The 23588-nt window shown below is 38.7% G+C and overlaps 1 protein-coding gene across 6 annotated transcripts in view; it reads left to right on the plus strand.

The window, feature by feature from the left end:
• fcho2 (FCH and mu domain containing endocytic adaptor 2) overlaps positions 1–23588 on the plus strand; it is a 39956-nt gene that overhangs the window by 9099 nt on the left and 7269 nt on the right. For 3 of the 6 annotated variants that reach the window (XM_030149168.1, XM_030149169.1, XM_030149171.1), the window contains exons 3-18: positions 2513–2587; positions 3313–3454; positions 4570–4722; positions 4965–5069; positions 6159–6257; positions 10945–11041; positions 14262–14306; positions 14431–14500; positions 14586–14610; positions 14825–14881; positions 16044–16101; positions 16278–16453; positions 19900–19924; positions 20462–20503; positions 21271–21310; positions 21479–21564. In XM_030149168.1, the coding sequence (XP_030005028.1) occupies positions 2513–2587; positions 3313–3454; positions 4570–4722; positions 4965–5069; positions 6159–6257; positions 10945–11041; positions 14262–14306; positions 14431–14500; positions 14586–14610; positions 14825–14881; positions 16044–16101; positions 16278–16453; positions 19900–19924; positions 20462–20503; positions 21271–21310; positions 21479–21564 (1295 nt within the window). Of the gene's footprint in view, positions 1–2512; positions 2588–3312; positions 3455–4569; positions 4723–4964; positions 5070–6158; positions 6258–10944; positions 11042–14261; positions 14307–14430; positions 14501–14585; positions 14611–14824; positions 14882–16043; positions 16102–16277; positions 16454–19899; positions 19925–20461; positions 20504–21270; positions 21311–21478; positions 21565–22509; positions 22594–23588 lie in introns of all 6 variants that reach the window. The other 3 variants (XM_030149166.1, XM_030149167.1, XM_030149170.1) reach the window with 3 other exon arrangements.

Below are 23588 nucleotides of genomic sequence, written 5' to 3' on the forward strand. Positions count from 1 at the left end.
TCTGATGTTGAATTTCATGGATTTTCTCCTTTGAAAACTGCACTGGGGCTCCCTCTGCTGTCATCATTGTCTCATTGCAATTGGGAAAAGTTTTCTCAGCATCTGTTGGCCACCTTGCCTCACAAAGGCATTCTGAGTATGAGGATTAGAGAAAACACCTGTACTCAACTGTGCTGATCTCAGCTTTCTGCTAATCTACACTGGTATCATTCTGATCACAGATGACGCTGAAGTGAAAGTGTATTTGATCTCAAGGAAAACAGAAAATGAACACAAATAGCCCATTGTCATAATGCAGTGGCCCTCCAGCAACTAATGTAAACTGTAGCACTCAACATACCACTGTTTAAAATATGACATTACCTATTATTTTTATTTTAATTGTTTCTCAGTTGAGTTTTAGTAAGTAAAAGTAGTAGTTTAATTTTGTTTTAATCCATAAAGACCCAGTGCTGCTTTTGTGTCAGTTCCCAAATGCAGTTTTCTTTATTTTTAACCTTTCCTAAGTGATTTATCATATCATATATCATTTACTTCAATATTATGCTCTGTATTTTGCATTTTTAATTGAAGATCAGGTATTTTCTTATATTTAATGTACTGATTATGTAGATGCTCATTAAAGATCAGATTAAAGTTGAGGGTTATTATAGCAAAAACAGAGAAAACTGAAGAAAAAGACCATTTTTTTTCTGCAAAATATAGCTATTGTTAACTGAACATAAAATAAGTGTCTCCATCCACTGTCATTGATCCAGCTCAATGGGTTTTACTAGTGAATCAGTGTTGTAGGCAATGTTTCCACATTCACTACGGAGCCTCTGAACATCCAAATGGGTCATATCTGATGACCATGAAAAGATGACAAACTGTATTTTACACCAATTATTTACATGTATTGATAGGATTAGTGGATCAATAACATTAAACAGTATATATTAGTGGATGATTTTAGATGGTTGGGTCTTTATGGGTTAATAAAGTGACTAGTCTTATAACTGGTATTTAGTGCTTAGTGTTTGGTTTTCATGTAGCAAAATATCAATTTATAGAGACTGAAATAGCAGTTCGAAAGATTACTGTGCAAATTCATTTTATTGCACGTTTGGATGTGAAACAAAAACTGAGTTGAAGTTTTTAATGTAGTTTTTATTTAATCTTTTGTGTTTCTGAAATCTGACCTTTCAGTTTCATTTCACAAAATTATCTAATGCCAGGTTTAGTTAACTACAACAACCCTGTAACTGGATGAGAACAAATATTAAAGTCACACAACAAGTGGTATATTTGTCTAAATGAAGGAGTAAATCTGTGCATAGAGTAGAAAATAATGCCGTAAGAGGTGTGTTTTGGACAATCCATTTCTATAGAACCTGGTGTAGAAAACTTAAAACATACTTCTGGCTGTAATTACAACATAATAAGTGTAAAAAATACGCTGTATATTAACTGTGGACACAGTAGGAATATGCAGTGGTCTATAATGCACTTCTAGCTGGTCCCACCCTCCTCTTTTGTCGCTGTGCCTGTGTGTAAGTTGACGTGTTCCTCCGTAGGACGTTTGTTTTGGTGTGTGTGTGTTTGATGAGGGTGTGTGTCTGTGTGCGCGACGGTCGTCCTGTTTCCACTGTGGGTGACCTTCTTGTGACGTGACAGCAAAGAGAGAGAGGATGGGCGGGCTAAACGAGACATGCATAATTCAGGCTTTGGCTGTAACACTCCTGCAGTTTTATTTTTGTTTTTTCACCCGTGTCACTTTGCTGCAGAGTGAAGGACTAATGGAGAAAATAGAGAAGAGCAGAGGACTACTAGCTTTTAAACTTTATCACATTCAGTGTTGTGAACTGTGGATAATAGTGAGTCAAACCACACTTATGTGTCCACACACAGTGCATGCGGTCAAGTATTTAAACAGCTAAGTGCTATGTTTTTTTTCTGTTGTTCATCAGCTTCAGTGTCTGTAATTCAACTGAAAAAAACTTTGATGCTATAAAATGGGGCTGTGTGATACTAAGCCTAAATACATAAATTAATCATGATTTTTTTTTTCCCACCGTTTCGTCAATTCATTCATTTATTTGTTTTATTTAGGTTTTGTTTCTATGTACATAAACTCCAAACAAACATGATTCAAAAACCATTTTTCCTCCAAACTTAAACACATAAATACAATATGTGCATCATAAACTAACAAAAAAGCAAATAAGTATCAGCTGCACAGGTAATGCAAATAGAGAAATGTCAGATGATCACCTTTGTTTGGTATTATTTCATTATTTCAACAAGCTGCCATCTGCTATTGTTGAAGCTTAATATGGACCAGTAAAGCTCACACATGCAAAAAAGGAAGAAAAAAAAAAAGTAAAATTAATTCAACATATGACTCATTGCTCCTATACATTAAAATGGGTTTTAAAGGGATATTGTTATTTCTGATTGTTAGTGATTTAAAATATTTTTGTATTTATTTGCTTTAATAAGTAATGTGTCTGTGTGTTGTTTGCTGTTGTAGGAGTACTATTGAAGAGGCATATGCCAGGTCAATGACCAAACTTGCCAAGTCAGCCGGCAACTTTTCTCAGCTTGGGTAAGTATTAACCCTTTAACAAGTGCAATCACTCCACCGCTGGATTTTGCACTTTACAGCATTCAAATTACTGTAACTCCTGAACCATTTGTGTTATCCACAAAGTTCAAATCGGAAAGCTGAAATCCTGAGCTTTCCAACATGGTAGAACACTTTATGGCAGAGTGCGATTCTGTATTACAACAGTTCAACAGTTCTTTTCTATTACAAGTAGAGAGGAACTGTTTCAGAGACTTCCACACAGGCTAAAAAATAGCTGGAAATAACAAAAAATGTGAAGTCATAATATAGATACTGAATATTCAAGACCAATGAACATGCTTGAGCAGATGTAAAATAGTTGAAAGTTTATGTTGCAATCTCAAAAAGTTTTGTTATGGACATTTACAGTTGTTTCTGCTTGTAAATATGCTAAAAACTCCAAGTCTGATTTGTTCTTTTTTACTAAAACACACTGTTTTAAGCATTTATCATTTATAATAATGATAATTAATGGACAGATATTGAAAGTTAAGTTCTTCCTGAAAACAAACGTGCAAAAGAATTGGCAAAAACAACATTTTCTGACACTTTTTTTGCAAAAAAAAAACATGAGGATATCTAGCTGGCCTCTTATAATGACAGTCTTAAAAGAGTTAACAGCTATCTAATGAGTAAATCATCCATCCAAATGAATGTGAATATGAATGTCTTGTGTTTGCTTTACGTCTGTGTGTGCCATGTAGGACTTTTGCTCCAGTTTGGGATGTCTTCAAGAGCTCAACAGAGAAGCTGGCAAGCTGTCACATGGAGCTTGTAAGGAAGCTTCAGGAACTTATAAAAGAGGTTCAGAAATATGTGGAGGAACAAGCCAAAGCACACAAAAAGGTATGGAGGATGTTGGCACCTTGAGTCACCATTGTGTTAAATTGGGCTAAAGATATTTCAGATGCTTGAGATGTTTACCGAAGTGTAAAGCTTAGATGCCCAGATGAAATCAAAGTGCTTCCATGTGTGTTTACGTTGCTGAACTGCTTGAACTCTTCCTATTGTCGCAAGCAGTTGATGGCTGTGGTGTTCCCGTACATGGCTGCTCTTGCACCACAAACACAGCGTCATGTGAAAAAAGAAGGAACCTGCTTAAATATTCATCCACAAATCCACATACCTTTTATCTGTCACCAGTTGTTTCTGCTGTTATCGTGAAAGACGTTGACAGCATGAAGTAAAAGCAAACCCTCCACCAGAAGGAAGTTTAGAGTAGAGACCGTCGCGTGCAGAGCTATTTTAAAGCATTAGAGCATTTCTTACACCTCATTCCTCCACCTAGTTCTCTCCCAGATGAGACACACCATCAGCTCATATCTCATGCATGAAGCCACCAAACACATCACACACGGTGAGGTAGAAGCTTTGAACGAGTGGAGTTGGTTTGGTGCTTTCAGCATGACAAAAAGACTGTCACACTGTCTACATATCACTTCCTTCTAGCCTCCCCTCCTCTTAGTTTTCTGTTTCTTGGCTGACTTGGAGGTGCACTTGCATTCAGCACACCCGTCTTGGAGTAGGTGCTCAGATTTGTACTTTCCCAGTTTGTTAAGCTCTCATCTTTCAACATAATGTAAATAGTGGCAGTGACTAAGCGTAACACTAACTGCCTTTGTCATTAACATTTTTCCATTTGTCTTTCTATGTTGTTTGTGTCTTTAAGTACGTTGATATAAAGCGTTTTAAATGAGTTTCCACTGGAAAACAGTCAAAACAAATGCCTCAGATGTGTACGTTTGTTATGTAGCTTTATCATATTATACAACAACATGATGTCATATGTTTGGCGTTATAGTAGTTCTGCTAAAGCAATAAAGGAGCTTTGTCCAAAGTTTATTTTACTTGCATAATAAGGCAGTTTACTGTAAGAATGTATGTTAAGCAAAAGAGAAACTTTACAAAGGCTGTGGCTAGAGCGCAGGGTGACAAATGCTTTGCATATTTTGTGTTGTTAGACAAAAGAAGAGGTGGCGTCCACCCTAGAAGCTGTCCAGAATATCCAGACCATCTCGCAGGCTCTGCAGAAGTCCAAGGAGAACTACAATGCCAAAACTGTGGAGCAGGAGCGCCTCCGCAAAGAAGGGGCCACCCAGAGAGATGTAGACAAGGTGGGAGGTCACATTTGCACGTACGCACACCCACATAATCATGGTATGGTTATAAGGCATGATGAAGTGCCTCAACACTCCAGTCTATACAGAAACTTTAACCCTCAAAACCTCTCAACTTCAGATGTTAAGTGGAGCTCAGTTTCCTCACTGGTTTATCTGCTGATCCATAAAACAGAGAGCCATTGTCTACAATTCCCAAAATGATGATAGCCATTTATGTTCCTGTTTATACTTGCCAGGCGGGAGTGAAAGCCAAAAAAGCCACAGAGAGCTACAAGTCATATGTGGAGAAATACGCCACAGCTAAGTCAGAGTTTGAGCAGAAGATGGCAGAAACTGCACAGGTACTGTCGAAATGGGTTTTCTGTGTGTGTGAGCTTTAATGAAATATGTTCTCATTACGCCTGTCTCTGTGCTTTGCAACACTTGTATAATTTGTCAGTGCCTTGTCTCTGTCTGTGTGTGTGTCCGCGTATGTGTGTGTCCACATTTCGTGCACTGCATCATCTCCAAATTGTGTTTTTTCCTCTGTAACGGAATCATTGTGCAAAGCTCTGATTGGATCCATCTGAAGGGCTGATTAGATAAACTCTAAATGAAAATCAGATCACCAGAATCTGGCCTCCATATCCTCCTGCACCACAGCCGCTCCGCCACCAGAGATGTTTCCAGTTAGGCCAACATTTTTGTTTTCCCCCTTGAGAAAGCGGCATGGCAGCTTTGCTTCCCCAGGATCACAGTCCACGGCTCATCTCAAACACAGCACATGTGGACATGAGTTATAAACAGTGAACACATGTGCTCTCTGACATCACCGGGGCTGCTACATGTGTGTTCTCTTTGTCTGAGTGCGTCTGTGGGTGGGTGGGTTAGTGGGTGTGTCTGTGTGTGAGTACTTGCTAGCTGTAATAGCACTGAATGACAAACGTGTAGACTTATTTACATCTCATTCCTCATCATCTCATCACATAGTGTAGTTGCAAGAGTGAGTGGTTTTTATCTGTGTGTGCATGCGGTTGGAGAGGCTCATCGTTCTCATCTAATCTCCGCGGTGATTTTCCAAGTTATTATTTATAATCATTCTCTTTGTTGTACCCTAGACTATGAAGAGTCAAACATTTAAAGTTGTGTTTTTACCCATTTGAGGTTTGCCATACTACTGCTTAAACTCTTAAAAGAACAAAATGTCCCAAATTTTGGACATTGTTCAGTATGTGTGTGCTTATGTGCTGTAGACCACCCAGAAACACAGGAAGTGGCAGGGTCTAAATAAGGAAGTGAAATTTCCCTGACTGCATTTTGGTTTTTTTTTCCACCCCTGTTTGAGTCTGACAACATAATGCAGATTTGCTGGCATTCAGTTAATTTGATTTCATGCGATTGCAAGATTTGTTGAACTGTTGTGACTTAACTATCTCCACCCTGTGTTTCAGAAATTCCAGGACATTGAAGAAAGCCACATTCTCCACATGAAGGAGATCATTCAGTCGTACTCACAGTCTGTGGATGAGACGCACAGTCAGATTGGAGAGGTAAGAGCTGATACACAAACACAGACCGAAATACATCAAACTTTCCTGTGTGTGGAATAGGTGTCTTGTTGAGCCAAGGCTGTGCTCACTGGGTTCACTGAGTGTCATATCAATTAGTGTCATCTTTGATCTTGCTAATCATTTAACTAGGAACCAGGAAATCATCCGTTCAGTATTTTATTCCAAGCGATTAAAAACTGATCAAAACTCTCTCTCAGTCCATCTAAAACACCCTAAGTAGTCTAAATACTTGTCAGATTCTGGGTCTGATAGTAATAAGTGCTGCAGGGGCCTGTTTGCATCTGGAAGGGTCTGTTTAGGTTTGAGAAATGGCAATAATGGTCCAAATGTGATGGCTTTCAAACAGCATTCACAATTATATCAACAGCAGTGTGAAGGAGTGATTTCATTCATTCTTCGGCATATATTTATTTGTTAATCATACTAACCAGTGCAACGAGAAACATATTCAGACTTGGTACAATCTGTTGCATTTTCCGTTCATTTGTGGCTCTTCAGTTCAGTTCATAGTCCACAGGGGGCGGCACAGCTCTACTGTCAGAGTCTCGCCTGCCGCTCATGCGCTAAGTTGGAAAGAATACAGAGTGACAGGCTACTGCAGGTTTTTCATCCCAACACTTCCTGTGCTTCTGAGCAGGAGATGGGCAGTGCTGCTGCCTGTTGCAGAGCTGAATTTTAAATAACTGCCTGAAGAGAAGTGGCTGCCCTTTCTAACCAGAAAATTACAAGCAGCCAAAGGAGTGTTTTGTGTGTTTTTTGTTTTTTTTTATTTTGTTTTCTGTTGGTGATAAATACACTCTAACCCAGTGTTTTTCAACCTTGGGGTCAGGACCCCATGTGGGGTCACCTGGAATTCAAATTGGGTCGCCTGAAATTTCTAATAATTGATTTAAAAAAAAAAAAAAAAATCTAAAAATGTATGGTGAGTTGAGAGAGACAATCCCAACACATAAAAGACATGACAAACTCTGAAACTGAAGCTGAAGCCCTGTGGTACTGTTTATCTTTCAAATGTTCATTGTGGTCAGTTTAAGATGCTGCAGCTCTTTCATAATTCATAGTTTGAGTTATTGTTTTTTAGGTATTAATTGTCAGCCTTGTAAATCCAAGCTGGACTGACTGTACATATCCTGACCAAAGAAAATAAAATTCTCACTTTGTGCAGTAATCTACACCTGTCTTTTCTGCCTCCGTCCATAATAATATACATCATATAGTCTAAATGTCCTCTATAATTAACCTTTATTTGCAACATAGTATAGCAAACTATTACATTATCAAAACCAAATAATTTTAGCAAAAAAAAAAAGTCTCCGTTTTGAATATCTGGGGTCGCCAGAAATTTGTGACGTTAAAATGGGGTCACGAGCCAAAAAAGGTTGGAAACCACTGATCTAACCCATTATGTGTGAGAATTATGAGAGAACCATATCAGATAAGGGTAAGATGAGATGGAGACAAGAGCATCAGAAGGGGGTTTGGATGAGTTTTAACTGTGAAACACGGTGTACAAGAGACCAAATCTTTTGCATTTGCAGTCAAACACAGTCTAAACTATCAAATGTTATGACCAAACACAATGTCACACATGAACATATTCTATACCAAAATAATTTAATGTTACCCTAAATTTCAGTTTTATCCTTGAGCAAGAAAAAGTGTGAATTTTAACATTTAAGACTTAAATGTTAACTTATTAAATCTTGCTCTCTGTACTACTGATGCATTTGTTTGAAATTATTCTGGATTGCTTAATTCTGAAACTTGAATGTTCAAGAGTTGAAATCATAAGCTAAAAAGTAAAAAAAAAAACCCAAAAACAACGACAACTAGTCTTGTCCCAAACAAGGAACTTTTCTAGATGCTACACTATGAAAACTTTGCATATTATGGTAAAATTAAAGAACAAATGTATCCTCCACGTGGACTTGTATTCAGCTTGTAAACATACATGCTTACATAAACACATACAAAAATGAGAAGCTGCTGGAGTGTTTTTGCACCACAACACCAGTTTCATTGTTTTTGTATGGATGAATACACTAATTGTGCCAATGGAGGACATGACAGCAACAATTAAACACAGCTAGAGCTCACTTACATAATATTATTTATTACATAACAATCTACAGTGGAAAAAATACACTGTCTGTCCTAAAAAGATATTAATTTTGTAACATATATCAGATAAAGTTTCTAATTTATTTTAACAACTTTAATTGCACATATGTTCAATCACTTCAACAAACTGAGTGTGTTGTATTTTAATGAACATTTTTGTTCCAAACTGTCATGATTATTTCCAAACCACTGGTCAAAAACTTTAAGTAGCTTTGCTGAACTTTAACACAGAAGGTCTCATGCTGTTAAAGAAACCCTCACCAATCTGTATACTTCTATATGAAGTAATCACTCAGGCAGGTAATTAAAATAAAAAATGAAATAGACGTACTTGTAACTTTTAATTCTATGCTAACCAAAACATTTCACTCATTAAAATTATCGAGGATTAGTCATTATATGTAATATTCTTTAAATTACAGTTGCTGATTACCTCTGGGTCACATATATGAAAATCTTCTAAGTCTTTGTTGGTTTATTTTACAGGGGCCGTGCACATTAATCAACGTTCCTGTAAATGTGCCAGAATTAGCCAATGGTTATTTTTCTTTTGTTGTCCCTGGACAGTTTTTTATGTCACCTTAAAAAGAAGTGTAAAAGAGTAAAGTTATAATTAAGTTGGTCATTTGTAAGCATACATACGAAATAATACAAGAATAATATTAAGGTAAATAAAATACTCCTATGCCATATTCTGTACTATTTATACATGAACTATTTAAAACATGCAACACAAACACATAATATAAAATATGCAGAAGTAAGAAAAAAAAGACACGCTCCTAAACTACTGTAACCACATTAAGAAAAATAACTACTATAGGACTTACATACTTATGATTTGTAATTTGTGCCTTTATTACTTTCAACTTTATTGCTTTGTTTAAAACGTTTTAGAGAAGAAATCAAATAAGTTAAGTTGATCTAAAAGTTTAAATAATAAATGGGTTATACTACCTGTTAGAGTTTTAACAGGGTATTATGTGATCTGTAACCTTCCAAACACTTTTGGTTTCTAACATTACAATATGTATGTTCATTGATGCTAACACTGATATACAGTCACTTCAAGTAAATAAAATCTGCTTAAACAGAGGCAAAATGAACCTGAGACAAAAGACATCACTAAAATGAAAAAAGCAAATATCAACCTTCACCTAAGTGGGTATGAAGGGCGAGAGGGTGAGAAAGCAATGTAGGACACCATGCGTTGTGTTTTATGTAGTATACGAAGTCGATTTTTGAGTGGATTGAAGTGCAGAGCGCTGTTTTCCATGGAGAGAGTTTTATACTCACATAAGAGCAGGTGTGTCTGTCAGTCAATGTGCGTGCTGTGTTTGTTTTTGTAAGTGAGCATTTATGTGTGAGTGAGGATCCCTTAAAGGCAGATGCATGTTTCAGACATGCAGGCAAAAATCTCCACGGTAAGGGGTCTGTGTGTGTTCTTGCGAGAGGCGAGCGGGGCACGCAGGTTGCTGACATTAGTGCCCTCCATCATGGCAGCAGCACCTGACAGATCGCGTGTACTACAGTGAGCATACCTCCTCACCACAGCCGCCCTCCCACCACCCACAGCATCCTCTCCTGCCAGGGCACAGAAGGCTAATGCACTTCACCTCAGGGGGGGTTTGTGTGGTGGTGGGGGCGGGGGGGGGTACATATGTGAATGCGTGTGTGTTTGTTTGAAAGTGGAGCCACTCTCTGCTTACACTATCGCTCATATCTAAATGGTTGGGTGAGATGGCACAGAGTCAGCTGCTGTTCTCCATCCCCATGCCTATACATCGCTTTCACTTCCCCCTCAGTAAACACACAAGCTCACATGCACATCTAAAACAAACAAGCAAACAAACACTATCCTCCCTTTGATACTGCCCAGAGGGCTTCAGAAGACCGCACTGCCAACAACAATAATGCAACCCGACACAATACAATGACAGCAAAGTGCGGTATTTCTCCACGGGCCAAATACAAAATAAATGTTATAAAAACTAACAAAGCAGCAAAGCAGCTCGAGTTGCAGGGAGAACCTACGGCAGCAGGCTCGGCTTGGCTCCCAGCCTGTATGTCATAAACCCCGAGACCTCACCAAAGACTCAGACAATAACTGTAATCATTGTTGTTCTTCATTCTTTAACATACTCGCGTGCTCTGACATGACTGGAAATATGTAAAACAACAGACGTACTGTAAGTCTGCTTTCTAAACTCTGAAAACTGAAAACAACCACACAAACATCATAAAGGTTGTTTTCTCCATCTCTTAGAAGCTGCCAGAAACTGTATTCACTCCTTATGACGGGGTAATCTGAACTGCATGAGTGAAGTTCATGTGTGAGCACCGTAAAATCCTCCATAAACACAGAATATATCGTCTACCGCAGACAGATGTAGTCTACAAACACATAATCAGTCCAATGCATTACATCACAGTAATCAAGCTATTTTCAGTAACTTAATGCCAGTAGAAAAACTGGAATAAACTCTTGAAATTACCAGTCAAGTTAACGGACCATGAATATGATTATTTTTATCTCGTCTTTTAGGTCCACAATGAATTCGTGAGAAACGTGGAGAACACCTCAGTGGAGAGTTTAATACAGAAACTGGCCGAGAGCAAAGGAACGGGAAAAGAAAGACCAGGTAAGCCTCGTCGGTTTGATTCCCGGTGAGTGTTCATCGATGTCTGTGTTACTCATAAATAAAGCAGCGGTCAGGAGAACGAGCCTTCTGCCTGGTTGGGAGGGTAGGGGTGCATAGAGAGGGGCAATTAGAAGTAGGAGAGGGCCATCAGAGTCAATCATAGTAATCTGCTGTAAAGGTAGGCAGGCTTGGCATTCCAGTAAGCATGTGACACACTGGGGCTTTGCTGTGCTCGCAGACTAAGCAGGCAGAACCAACCTTTTCTGGAGGTCAGAGCTCAACAATGACTCTTGTGTAAACTTTGCCGTGCCACAATAATCAAGGGAATACTCCACAGACTCCTTGAGCTCCCCCCCGCACCTCCCTCTTTTTACACACGAACAGCTCATTTATTGATATTAGGCACAGACGTTTGCACCTTTGAAGCGTGATTTGTTTTTTTTTAATGTCCTCAGCTGTTTGACATTCACATATATTAATTAGTCTGTGAATTGTGATCATATAAGTCAGCTTCATGTGAAATAGCTTCACTGGTCCCTCTACTTGTACTACATTACGTCAGGTCACAAGCACAAAGGCTTCACCTCTGCTGTGTTTGTATGTACACAAATGGGGACCCCCGTGTCCAGACGCTGCGTCTAAGGAGTGGTGGCCCTCGTTTGTTTGGACAGCAGAATTAATTGAGGCTAAAGAAACGGTCAGAAAATTCCTCATGTATCAAGCTGTTCATTAGGGATTGCGCAGCAGCCCCGGCCCTGTCAGAAAAATAACCTGTCTGTCCCCTGATTAAATAGCTGAACGGATGGCCGGTCCAGTGCCTTTAGAGAGAGAGAGGTTGAATAAACTTTCTATTGCGGAAACAATCCCAAAGTGACACGCTGCGAGGCAGGGGGGTTCTGAGTGTTCAACGATATCCAGCTGAGCTGTCAACTGGCGGTGGGCCAGACACGCAAACCCCCCTCCTCCGCCCCTCTCCCACTCCCAGTGCCATGTGAAGCATATGCAATTTAAAAAACCATTCTCTGCTCATGCGTGACTGCATGCTTCCCTCACAGAGAGTAGAAAGAAAAGAAACATCTTCCCCTGTATAAACAAAGTCATCTGTCTGTTTAGGAGATGTTTAAACTGTTCCTAATGTCAGCCCAGATTTAGGTAATATTCATGTGTCTGGTGTTTAGACTTTTTCTGCAGTTGGTGTGCATAAATATTGTCAGATGCAATAGTAGGATGCTAGCGGCAAAGAGTTCCTGCTCTGCCTGGGCCTGACGTAGACCCACAGCAGCTCTAGTTAAACATCCCAGAGGTTGAATAAAGAATGCAGTGTGTAATTTTACTGTAAATTCCCCCTCTCTGGTTCTTTTTTATTACTTGTGTTTGACAATATCAGCAACTGATGCAAATAATGGAAGATGTCAGGGTCAAATAAAATAATGATTCAGAGCTTCCTCTCCAGGAAAATACACACGTCATGAGGTCAGATATTCTCACCTGTTTTATTTCAGCAAAGTGACCAAAAAAAAAGGGATGATCAAACCACCGTCACTCTCACTTCCTCCCACGACAGAAAGTCGAGCATGCCAATTTTGTTTTGATTGGCATGAAACGCGCACAGACAAACACAAACAGTCATTCGTGCTGTCACTGCTTATTCGCCGGCGGTGAAGAGGCCTGATATTGCACAGTAGAGTAGATCGGTCATTGGTGTACTTTATCCACTTCACTTGGCGTGATGCATGCCTCTCGTGACTCGCCGCTTCCCTGCGCTTCACTCTGCATTGCACACGCCAAACAATGCGTCAATTCTGCTCGCGACTGGCATCCTCTGGGGAGACTGCATTGGGCCACTGCTACTGTATATGTTTTGAGTTAAAATATCATTAGCTTTGTTGTTTTCAGGTCAAGGCATGTATCAGAAATACTGCCAGAGGGTCCTTCCTCATGTCTTCTCTTCTCTTCATCGTGCAAGCTATTAAGCTTTCTAGTTACCCAAAGTATGTTTGTGTCTCCCCATACATGTCTTCTAGGTCAAGAAAGAAGATTTAAAAACTTGAACTAGCACTCAAGGAAGTCCTTTTTATCTTATTTTAAATGAAGTTTTATGAGGATAAAAAACAGTGCAATGTGTGGATCATTATCTAGCAGGGGATTAACTCTTTGTAATGTCTAAAAAAATGTAAAAAAAAATCATGCTCACAAACAGCTCCTACACCTTTTAGACTGTGCGTGTGTGCATACATGTCACTTTGTGTATGTTAAAGCAGCGTCCCCATTCGAAAAGCCTCCAAGCCTCTGGATGAACACTTAAAGCGTGACAATTGACTTGCAGGGCCTTGGAGGTAAATGTGTATAATTGATGAACATTAAATTAAGTGTGAACGCTGTTGTTTTTTGCTGTTTACTTTGATATGAATCATATATCTGAATAACCAAAAGCAATGTTTTCTCTCCTTTTTGTAAAATAAATCCGTGGCTGGTTGTGCACCAAATGATATTTCAGTCACTCAGTGGAACAGATGTGATGATTTGTCGGTGCGCTGTTCAACCTATTGCTCTGTATTATGGTCATTATGTTAGTGCCTCTGTATGTTTGTGTGTTCTGATTAGGTCTTATATTTTCTGGCTGTTTTTTGCATGCCAGAAAGAAGGAAAAAATGGCATCTCTTAATCCCGAGAGCAGATTTGTCCATGTGGCTTTAAACACTTCACTGCATGTAATCTTGGACTTGTTGGTCTTATTGTAATAGGGTTAAGTGACTTTGCGTGTCCCATGTGGGCAGGTTTAGTTTCAGCTCAGTTTAGTCTTCATACCTGCTGTTTGGTATGAGCACCGAGGCGCCTGTGTCGATTTGAGACCGGTCTATGAGTTGTGATTCCTGTGTCCCAGGTGGGGTTTGTGTATATGTGTGTGAGGATGCCTCGGAGTTGTGGTAGAGTGCTTTGTGTCCCCGAGAGGGAGCGGTGCAGCTCAGTGAGGGCCACCAGACACACAGTTGACTCCGCTATTGACCCTGTCTGCCCTCTGGGACCAGCCCAGCCCTGTTTGTATACACACTCTGTATGGCACGCCAGACTGCATGTTGCGTGCTTTGCCATAGTGTGTTTATGCTGTGTGTATGTGTGTGATTATTGCGTGATGTACTTTCACAGCATTCTCAGCAGTGGGTCATTGACCCTTTCTCTGCCAAATGAACCTAAATGAATTTTTTTTTTCTCTCATTAGGACCCATTGAGTTTGAGGAGTGCAATACAGCAATTGCTACTGAAGGTTAGTGTTTCAGTATAAAATATTAGATGAAATATCATCCATCAGTAAGTTACACCAGACAGCAGATCAAATGTGGCATTTTCATTTCTTTTCGACTAAAACAATGCTTTGTTTTCACGTGAAGGTGCCAAACCCAGAAAGAGAAAACCATTTGGAATCCCAGGTCGAAGAAAAGACAAGGATACGGACTCTACGTGAGTAAATTCTCAAGTCCACTAGCAAATTCCTGTTCAAATTCAAGAGCATTCTCATAATTATGTACAATATTCTGTTTTACAGGGAATCGACAGAGGTTGAAGCTGCTGTGAGTATAGTTTTATGTTGTTGTTTGTTTTTTTTCCCCCCACCTGTACCTCTTTGTTATCGTAGTTTCAAACAACAGGAGGTGGGAGAAATCCTTGTTAACATTCCTTTGCTACGTATTTTACAAACTGAACATATGACTCTCTCTGTTTCCTCTTGTTTGTTTATCAGATTTGCTCATTCACTCATTCATTTGTGTCTGTTTGTGCTTGTAGAACACTGCCAATGGCGCTCCCCCTGGATATTATGGGGCCATAGACATCCAGAATGCTGTAAGCTGACACGCACAGACGCACACGTGCACACACAGTACACAAACAGACACTTTAATGAAGGTTTATCACATAAACTACATATATTTCAAATCATGTCTGTATTTCTGAATTATAAGATGCATTTCCAGTAAATTAAAAAATTAATCTTATTAAGCTACACACTGTATGGTTTTTAACATTAGACAACATTTACTGATGTTCAAGTAGTAGATATACAAGTTTAGTGGATAATCAAACTTTCTGACAGGTTTGTTCACTAGTCAACATACTGGTAAATACTATTTACACATAGTTCAGTTAATTAAATGTAATTAATTTAAGTGTAATTCAAGTTGTCAATGTTCTGTTGCATGCGAAGTAATATTAGGGGGACAGAATAATAAGCTTCCTCATCTATTCTTGTTGAAATGACTGGCTGTGTTGTGTACAAGACAAATTTAGGTTTACTTTAAAAGTTTTGACTAAGTTAAAACTGTTTGCCAGAAAAGAGTGTCATTTATACAGTTTTGAAAATTGTATTTAGACAATTGTTCAACTTATTTTTACATGAATTAATATGGCTAATGCATTAAATGTTTTCAATTATCATCATTTAGATATAGGATTTGGTTAAAGTGAAGTCACACTGTCATCATTATATGCTTTTGATTTTTGATTGTTTGCTTCACTATCAAGGAAAATGCACCAATTGTTCATTTGGAAACATAATGACAACAATGTACAAACTTTAACTTGTAGAAAAGTATAAAATACAAGAACATATGGTGACTGTAATTTTGCATGTTTTATATAGAACATCTATCTTCTCAATGTCACTAAATCCAAAATATTACCTTACAACAGAAGCTGAGTTTATTTTATTTCCATTTTTTTTTTTTTTTTTTTTTTCAATGAAATCATCCTAAATTCTCCTCAGTCTGGACCATTTAATTGTATTATATAATTGCACATGTTGATATTGTGATTATGGTTTAATCAAGTGTGCATCGCTCTTTAAATGCAGTGTAAAAACAAAATGAAGTAGCACTATAATGTGAAAAACTGCAAGCTCATGTACACAAGCACAGTTTCACTTATCTGTTTTAAAAGTGATTTAGGAGCCATGCATATCTGACTTATAAGATTTTTTTGTGTTTTACTTTTTCTGCTTGTGTTTCAGAACACCCCCCAAGTTGACGCAGAGGGCTTCTGTATCAGACCAGAAGTAAATGAAAATGATATCCTTTCAGTCTCTTTCAGCTAAGACATTGAGGAGCTGATCAATAAACAGCCTGTTAGCTCGTTCTTCTTACCCAACTATTCCCTCGATGCAGCGACGAGCAACTATAACAACACTTTAGATGGTCTGTCTTTCTTTCTTGTGTGCCTGCCATCTCCTTAACTGACTGTTCACATGCCAAAGAGAATTCCTTCTATTCATCCAGCGACTCAGAGGATGAGGATGAGCCCAGGAAGTTCCACGTCGAAATCAAGCCGGTTCAACCCAACAACGGCACGCATCAGAACCGAGCCACCATCGACGAGCTCAAAGCCTCCATCGGAAACATCATCCTGTCGCCCTCGACCTCGGTAGGGACACAAAAACACTCAGAACACACAAAAGTCCCACACATATACCTGTTGCTTCTCAGCTCTGCTGCAGAATCCGCCTGCTCTTCTTCTATAACACTAGAGGGCAACAGGAGAATATCTAACCTCTGACAGACTACATGGGAGCTCCATTTAACCATCCCATCCTTCCCTCAGATATACGCCATTAGCTCCTATTTCTCGCAGTTTTTCTTTATTTACATCGGAAAGGCATTTGTGTTATGTCTAATTTATTTCATGAGCTTGATTGCCTTTTAATTCAGCCAGGCTTCTATTTACATACATGTCATGCTTTGTTTTTATTCTGAATTTAGTTTCATGTATAACTATCACTCTGTCACTTTAATATACATACAGGGTTCCCACGGGGTCTTAAAAAGTCTTAAAAGTCTTAAATGTCCAAATCTGCATTTATTACCTTAAAAAGTCATTAAAAGGTATTAAATGTGATATGGCAGGTCTTAAGTTACGTTGTCATAAACTTATTTCCTGTACTGCTGTTAAACATGTCTGGGAAATGTCCAAGCTGCAAAGTAAGGTTAGTCGACTCAGTTCCATCCGTTCCAACCCGACAATTTATACTGAAATTAGGAACCTGTTATCGCTAACTTTGCAGCCCCCCAGTGAGAAATGACTTGGAATGGTAGGAATCAAGGCACTGGAGTAAATAAATACATTTTCCTAAATTCTAGGAGTCACAAATTTTTTGCCAGTATGGCTGTGAACTAGGCATTAAATCCTGTTCTAAGTAGTCTTAAAAAGGTCTTAAAAAGTCTTAAATTTAATTCGTAGAAACCTGTAGGAATCCTGTGTATATATATATATATATATATATATATATATATATATAAAAAGAGGTTAACCCATGAGGACCCAATGTGACTTCTGTATCAGTTCCCAAATTAATTTTTTCACTCTATTTAACTTTTCCTAAGTGATTTATGACCATTTGTTATAATATTATCCTCTGACTTTGGCATTTTTTTCAGTGAAAATTTTCTCTTTTCCTATATTTAATTCACTGAACATACAGATGTTCATAAAAGCTCAGAATAAAGTTGAGGGTTATTATATTAGAAAGAGAGAAAGCTGAAGAAAAAGGGGCTTTTTCAGCAAGGATATCAATAACTGAACTCAAAAACAAGCATTTCCATCCACTGTCACTGATCCAACTCCATGGGTTTTACTGGTGAATCAGTGTTGAAGAAGATGACGGTGTTTCCACGTTCACTATGGAGCCTCTGAACGTCCAAATGGGTCATATCTGATGACTATGAAAAGATGACAAACTATTTTACACCAATTATTTCCATGTATTGATAGGATTAGTGGATGAACAGTTTAGATCAGTAGAATGCTTTTGGTCCACAGTGGACGTCTGGGTCTTTATGGGTTAAAGGCAGTCTTTTCTAAGTGAGGTGTTATTGGCCTGTATGCTCACACAGATGCAGACTTTTATCCCAGTCGCTGCTTAAGGGAATGTTTCACAGTGCATGCACACGCTGTGACAAAGCTCGGTCTCATACGTGACCCCGGGCTTCAAGCCCCTCATTCATCTCCTCGTCCTTCACCATCATTCAAATCTCTGAATCACTCTTCATTGCTGGGTGAAAAATAGCCACAGCCATTAAAAATTAAAGCCACTATTGCTTGTGTGCAAACATGTACCGTGTGTTCATTGAGCTGTTGTTGTTGTTAATGTTGTGTTGTGGAGCGGCTGAGAGGGCACGCTCAGTGTCGCAAAGGGGGTCTAGTGGGTTTCACCCGCCTCACTCCCTCACTGCACATTAAACGAATGTCACGGCATCTTCCTCCACGCCTTTGGCTTTCCTCTGCTTTCACCACTGCTTCTCCTCACTTTTTCTTTTTCTTTTTTTTTTTTTTTTTGCACTGTACCTCTGCCCTTTTTTTCTTTCCCTCTTCCTCTTTGTTTGCTTTCACTCTTCCGCTTTTATTGCTGCCCACTTGTTCTAGACAGGACTCTGTTGTGGTTGTTTATGAATACTTTATGGGCTTAGTTTCCTAGTTTTTACAGATGTTGTATTTTTTCCCTTTAATGATAAGGATGAGTTACACGTTTCAAGAGGATGTGTTCTTTTTTTTTTAAAACTTTATGTGACGAGAATCAGAGGAAAAGACGCTTTTAATTCTTCTTACTTTGTTCACTGCACTTTGGTTTTGGTTTTTTTGCGACTCGGCCTCACAATTACTTCATCATCTTAAATCTACAAAAAGCCGCTGTTTTTCCTGATGAGCTTTTAAATACCAGAATAGTCATTACATTAAATTTCCTTCCCTCCCTGTCTGTTCACATTTATTGGTTGCACTGTTTTCCTATTTTATATAAACTTTTGGTACGAGACTTTCTGAGGCTAAAACATACATCTGAGGTGATGACGAACATTGCATCATCTGGTGTGAATTATTGAAAGACCCCACCACCGCCACCCTCCCACCCCAGTGCTCATTTTTCTGTCTTTTTCATTTCTCCTCCTGTTTGCTTCCCCCTCCGCGGTGTTCCTTTTATTGAAACAGCAATGGAAGTCGTGTGTGTGTGGCCAGCAAGAGCCGTAATTGAACCCATTTGCCGCTTAGCGCCTGTGGGACTAAACCCTGGCCTCACAGCTCTACGGTGGTTAAACGATTTTGCCGTGTTCCTTAAACCCATTTTGTTTCTCTTTCTCCCCTCCTCCCCGACAACACCGCACCCACCCACCCAGCCACCCCCAACCCACTCTAACCTTTCTCCTTGTGAGAATACATTCTTTATTGAAATGGATGCTCTAAGTTTCCATTGGGTTGGTGGCCCACAAGAGCATATCTTGCGTATCTTGTGTTAAGCAGCATGACGCGGCAGATTTATGTGCACAGGCTCCGTGAAGGAAGCTGGTGAAGTGTTGGGGGCATGCTCTCCGCTGTCCCTGACGGATCGTTGCATGGGCTTAGATGCACAGTTTTGCGCTGCTGAATTTTTCACCCTAGGTTTAACGTCTGGTATGTGTGAGGCGAGAGTAGTCCTGTGATTTACTGTCTTTAACTCTGAAGTGGAAAATTCCCCTTGCCACTGGGAATAATTAATAATATAGTTTTCAACCTTAGTTTTTTTTCCTCTATTTTCATTGTGGTATCATACGTTGTAACATAAATACTGTTTAAGGCTATGGTTTTAACCCATAGGACATTTACAAAGTAAAGTTTGGGCTTCCACATGCGTGTTGCATGGATACTGTGACCGTTACAATACTAATGTTTTGTTTTACTGTAAATATGAGAAGGGATCATTTTTTCACTTGTGTTTGAGGTTTTTTTTGTTTTTGTTTTGTTTTTTTGTTAAATAAAGTGAGCTAATCTCTGTTATTTACTGTGTAAGATTCGAGGTGGGCCGTGTCCATCTTTGATTAATTAATGTCTGTTTTTGTTTTCAGGGACAGATGAGGAGGAACCAGTCCAGTGAGTATTTTCTCTGTCTGTCTGACCTCTGTATCTGTGTCACGCTGAATGACTGTGAAAGGGGTTGACTGTACAACTTCTCAACTACATTTTTCTTGGCTGGAGTTGTTTTTAAAGATGTTGTCTTAAAAAAGGAAAAACCGCAACCTAAGCCAAAACCAACATATCCCAAGAAAAAGTAAATAACTGCTCTTTTCTAGAGATGTTTGCTCGGGGTTATTTCCCAACTATGGTACAAATGAGATTAATTGCTCAATTACATGTTTATATTTTGACATGTCAGAAATTATCTTTTTCCTTCTGCAAACTGGCAGAGTTTTTAAAGTTTTGCTGCGTTTGATGCCTTGAGAGTTTCTGACAAACGCTTTAAGGGTAGTATTCATCATTTAGTGTCATGCTCTGCAAAACTGTTAAAGATGTTAGAGGTGGAGAAACTGGCTTTCACTTGCATCAGTGACATTTATGTTCACAGTCTGCTCATGAAACACTGAAAAATGCATGTAGGTATTGATAGATGTATACTCTACACACACGTAGGGAGCACAGGAGTACCTACATTAAGCTCTAAGGCCGGTCGTGGTGAGTATGTTGTTAGCCTTCCTTCCTGCCTTCCTCTCCCCTTTAAATATCTGCCACAACCCTCATCTCTGTCCCTCTGTATACAAACCTTTCACACAGCTGCTGCAGTCAGATGACATCCGCTAACATCACTGACACTGTGTTTTCTCCCTGCAAACTTTCAGTGTCTAATTTTTAAGGATTTACTTCCAAGTGCCAGCTTTATAAACGGGTCAAAACAGTAACCTCTGGTGCTTAAAAATTGCTTCAGACTGCTTTGATGGGTCTTTGCACTACATTGTAACACTTTAGAAAGGGGCACAAAATAACAATAAATAATGTTTGATTATGTTTAAAAAAAAAAAAAAACTAATAATAATTCCACCCCCTGTTGTAAAGTGTTACCACCACATTGACAACAAATCAGATTAATCGCCTCTGCGCAGTATTTGGGTAAGATTTAAAGGTTTTATTGTGTAAAATCTACTGCATAATCTAAATCTTACTGCAAATATATGTATGTGTGACTCTTCATGGCAGATGGTGGTTCTCATTTGTTCAGCCATAACCTCAGTTTATATTTCTGGTTTAAGGTGTGATGTACTTTAAACATGGCTTTTGGCAAACAGATTTGAATAGGAGCTGGTGAAAACCTCTGGTATTTGGTCCGAATCATATTTTTATTTCATTACATTTTTTTTTAAACATGCTGTGAATGTGTATTTTCTGTCATCACTCCGTACAGGGCTGTTGGTCTTGATATGCTGTTTGTTTTTCTCACTTTGCAGGTGATGAACTGGCAAAAAGCAGAGTGCCAACATCATATGAGTAAGTGTTCAAGAATGCCATCATATTTATTTTAATTTATTTTACTATTCACAGTATCTATACACTTTACATTGTCTCTTGTGTGTTTGCTTCCTCTCTGACTCAAACTGTGTTGCTTTATCCTTGAAATTAAATAAAGTTTGACTCATGCTCTGTTTTCTTGGACAGATTGACCAACAATGATCTTCTGTCTCTGGACCCGTTCAGTCCTACTGTCACGGCAGGTTCTTCGTCATCTGTGTCTTCGTCAACAGGTAACCTCCAATGGGCAGATTTTGTCCTGAAGAGTATGCGTAAATGTCGTCCGCATCACTTCTTTGTATCATACACTATCTCTCATAGATTGTACCATATCACCAATATGAGGTTTAATACTTGAATCTATTTGGTGTTCAAGTCAGAAGCTTTTCCTCTTAAGGCCCAGAGGGAGGAACTGACCCCTGAAGTCAACTACATATTAGACTTTAGGGAATTAAGGCAACTTTTCATTGTCTTTTTTTTTATGCTCCAGTTTTTTCACACTTGCACATTTCCAAAAGTCTCTATTTATGAGCAGTTCCTGTTTTATTCTTGCCTTTTTTTGTTCCTAGACCTGCGGGCATTCAGTTCACTGTACTCTCCAGCCTTTTGAAGTCCAAAGTGTTGAGTGTTGTGATTCTCATGGCTTTAAATGCATGACACCAGTGTTTAAACAGAGTGACATTAGCGCTGACCCATTGCCTAGGCTAAACGTAATCCACAGTTAATTGGCACCTAGTTAAGGTCAGAGGGTTGGCTATAAAGCCCACTAGCACGTATGTTGTCAAACAGTGTCTCGTTACTGTCAAAGGTCACAGCTTAAAAGTCAAAAGAGCATCGAAAAGTGCCCTGATTAAGAAACAGTGATGGGAATTAAGTCGGTGCTTACAGCCTGTTTAATCTCTCTGTGTACAGTGCGCTGGTATTAAGCAGCTTCTACTGCACACAGATGTAGTCTGTGAGGCGTACAAAAGATTAAACGCTTCATTAAGGCTGAAGGTAAAAAATGTCCAGAATCTGGCTTAAGTCTTATTTTGTGTTGTAAATAATATGTATAGGTTTCATGTTCATTTTTTTTTTTTTTTTTTATAACATTTGTTTTGTTTCATTGCCAATGTTTGAGTTTGAAAAATCTGATGTATTTTTGTTTTGATGTTTTTTTTTATACCTGCTCTTGTCAGACCTTGCCATTATTTTCCTCTCAATCCCTCCGTCTCCATCTTTTCTGATGAATGAGTCAGACGTCTTTCTACCAGAGGCATCAGGTAACATATGTGTGCCCCAATTATTATGAGACCGTAACTCAAAAACAGCTTGTCAGAAAAAAACAGTAGGATAGTCATTGAGTGCAATGCATGGCATCAATTACATTTCTCTCCATTTCAGTATTCGTGTGATCATGTGTATGAGTCGAACTGAACTGATAATCGGTGTCTTAAAGCTTCGCTCTATGTGTTTTATATTTGGTAACGGTAGGAGTTTTTATTGCATGGTATTGGACACAACACCTGAGTTGTCCTTACACATTCTTAAGGACTACAGTAGAAACCCACTGAAGTCTTCATCATTTTACTTTATTATAACATGCCCTGATTGTTGGAAAATATAGTCACCAACCATAATAGTGTGTATTACTTTCACTGCCAGCAAAACTCAACAGAAGTGGGGTGATATTATTCCTGTTGTGTGCCTAACAATGTCCACAAAAGTCAATTTTTCTTAGTGTTTGTCGAAAAATAATTATAGTGTAAACACCTACTGTAAAAAGTTGAACACTAATATAATATTACCTCATTTTCATTACAAACACTACAACAAAAGTGTTTTTCATATTAAGCAGAGGACCAATTAGAAAGTCAGGCAATCAGCAATCAGTGTGTATGTTTTTAAAGCAACATGAGACGACTGTGTTGCTGAATACTCTGAGTTTTCTGGTTCATTTCTATGAAAAAAATTATTCCAAAATGATTTAATCTGTCAAAGATAACAGTTTGGAAAGTCGTGACAGCACATGGCAAACACAGTGCGACTACATCAACAGAGGAAATGAAATGGTACTTTAAAACAAACCCACATCAAAATGATGAATATTTTACAAATTTAACAACATGGTGTGAAATTGTATACCACACACCTTGATACTAGTGCTAGCCTACAGCGTTATTCAACTAATGGATGTTCATAGTTTACTGGGTTAATTCACTGTTGTTATGACAAATACTAAACATTATGATGTTAATTACATTGGGTTTTACACATT

Source organism: Sphaeramia orbicularis, chromosome 12 (genome assembly GCF_902148855.1).
Source record: "Sphaeramia orbicularis chromosome 12, fSphaOr1.1, whole genome shotgun sequence".
NCBI lineage: Eukaryota > Metazoa > Chordata > Actinopteri > Kurtiformes > Apogonidae > Sphaeramia > Sphaeramia orbicularis.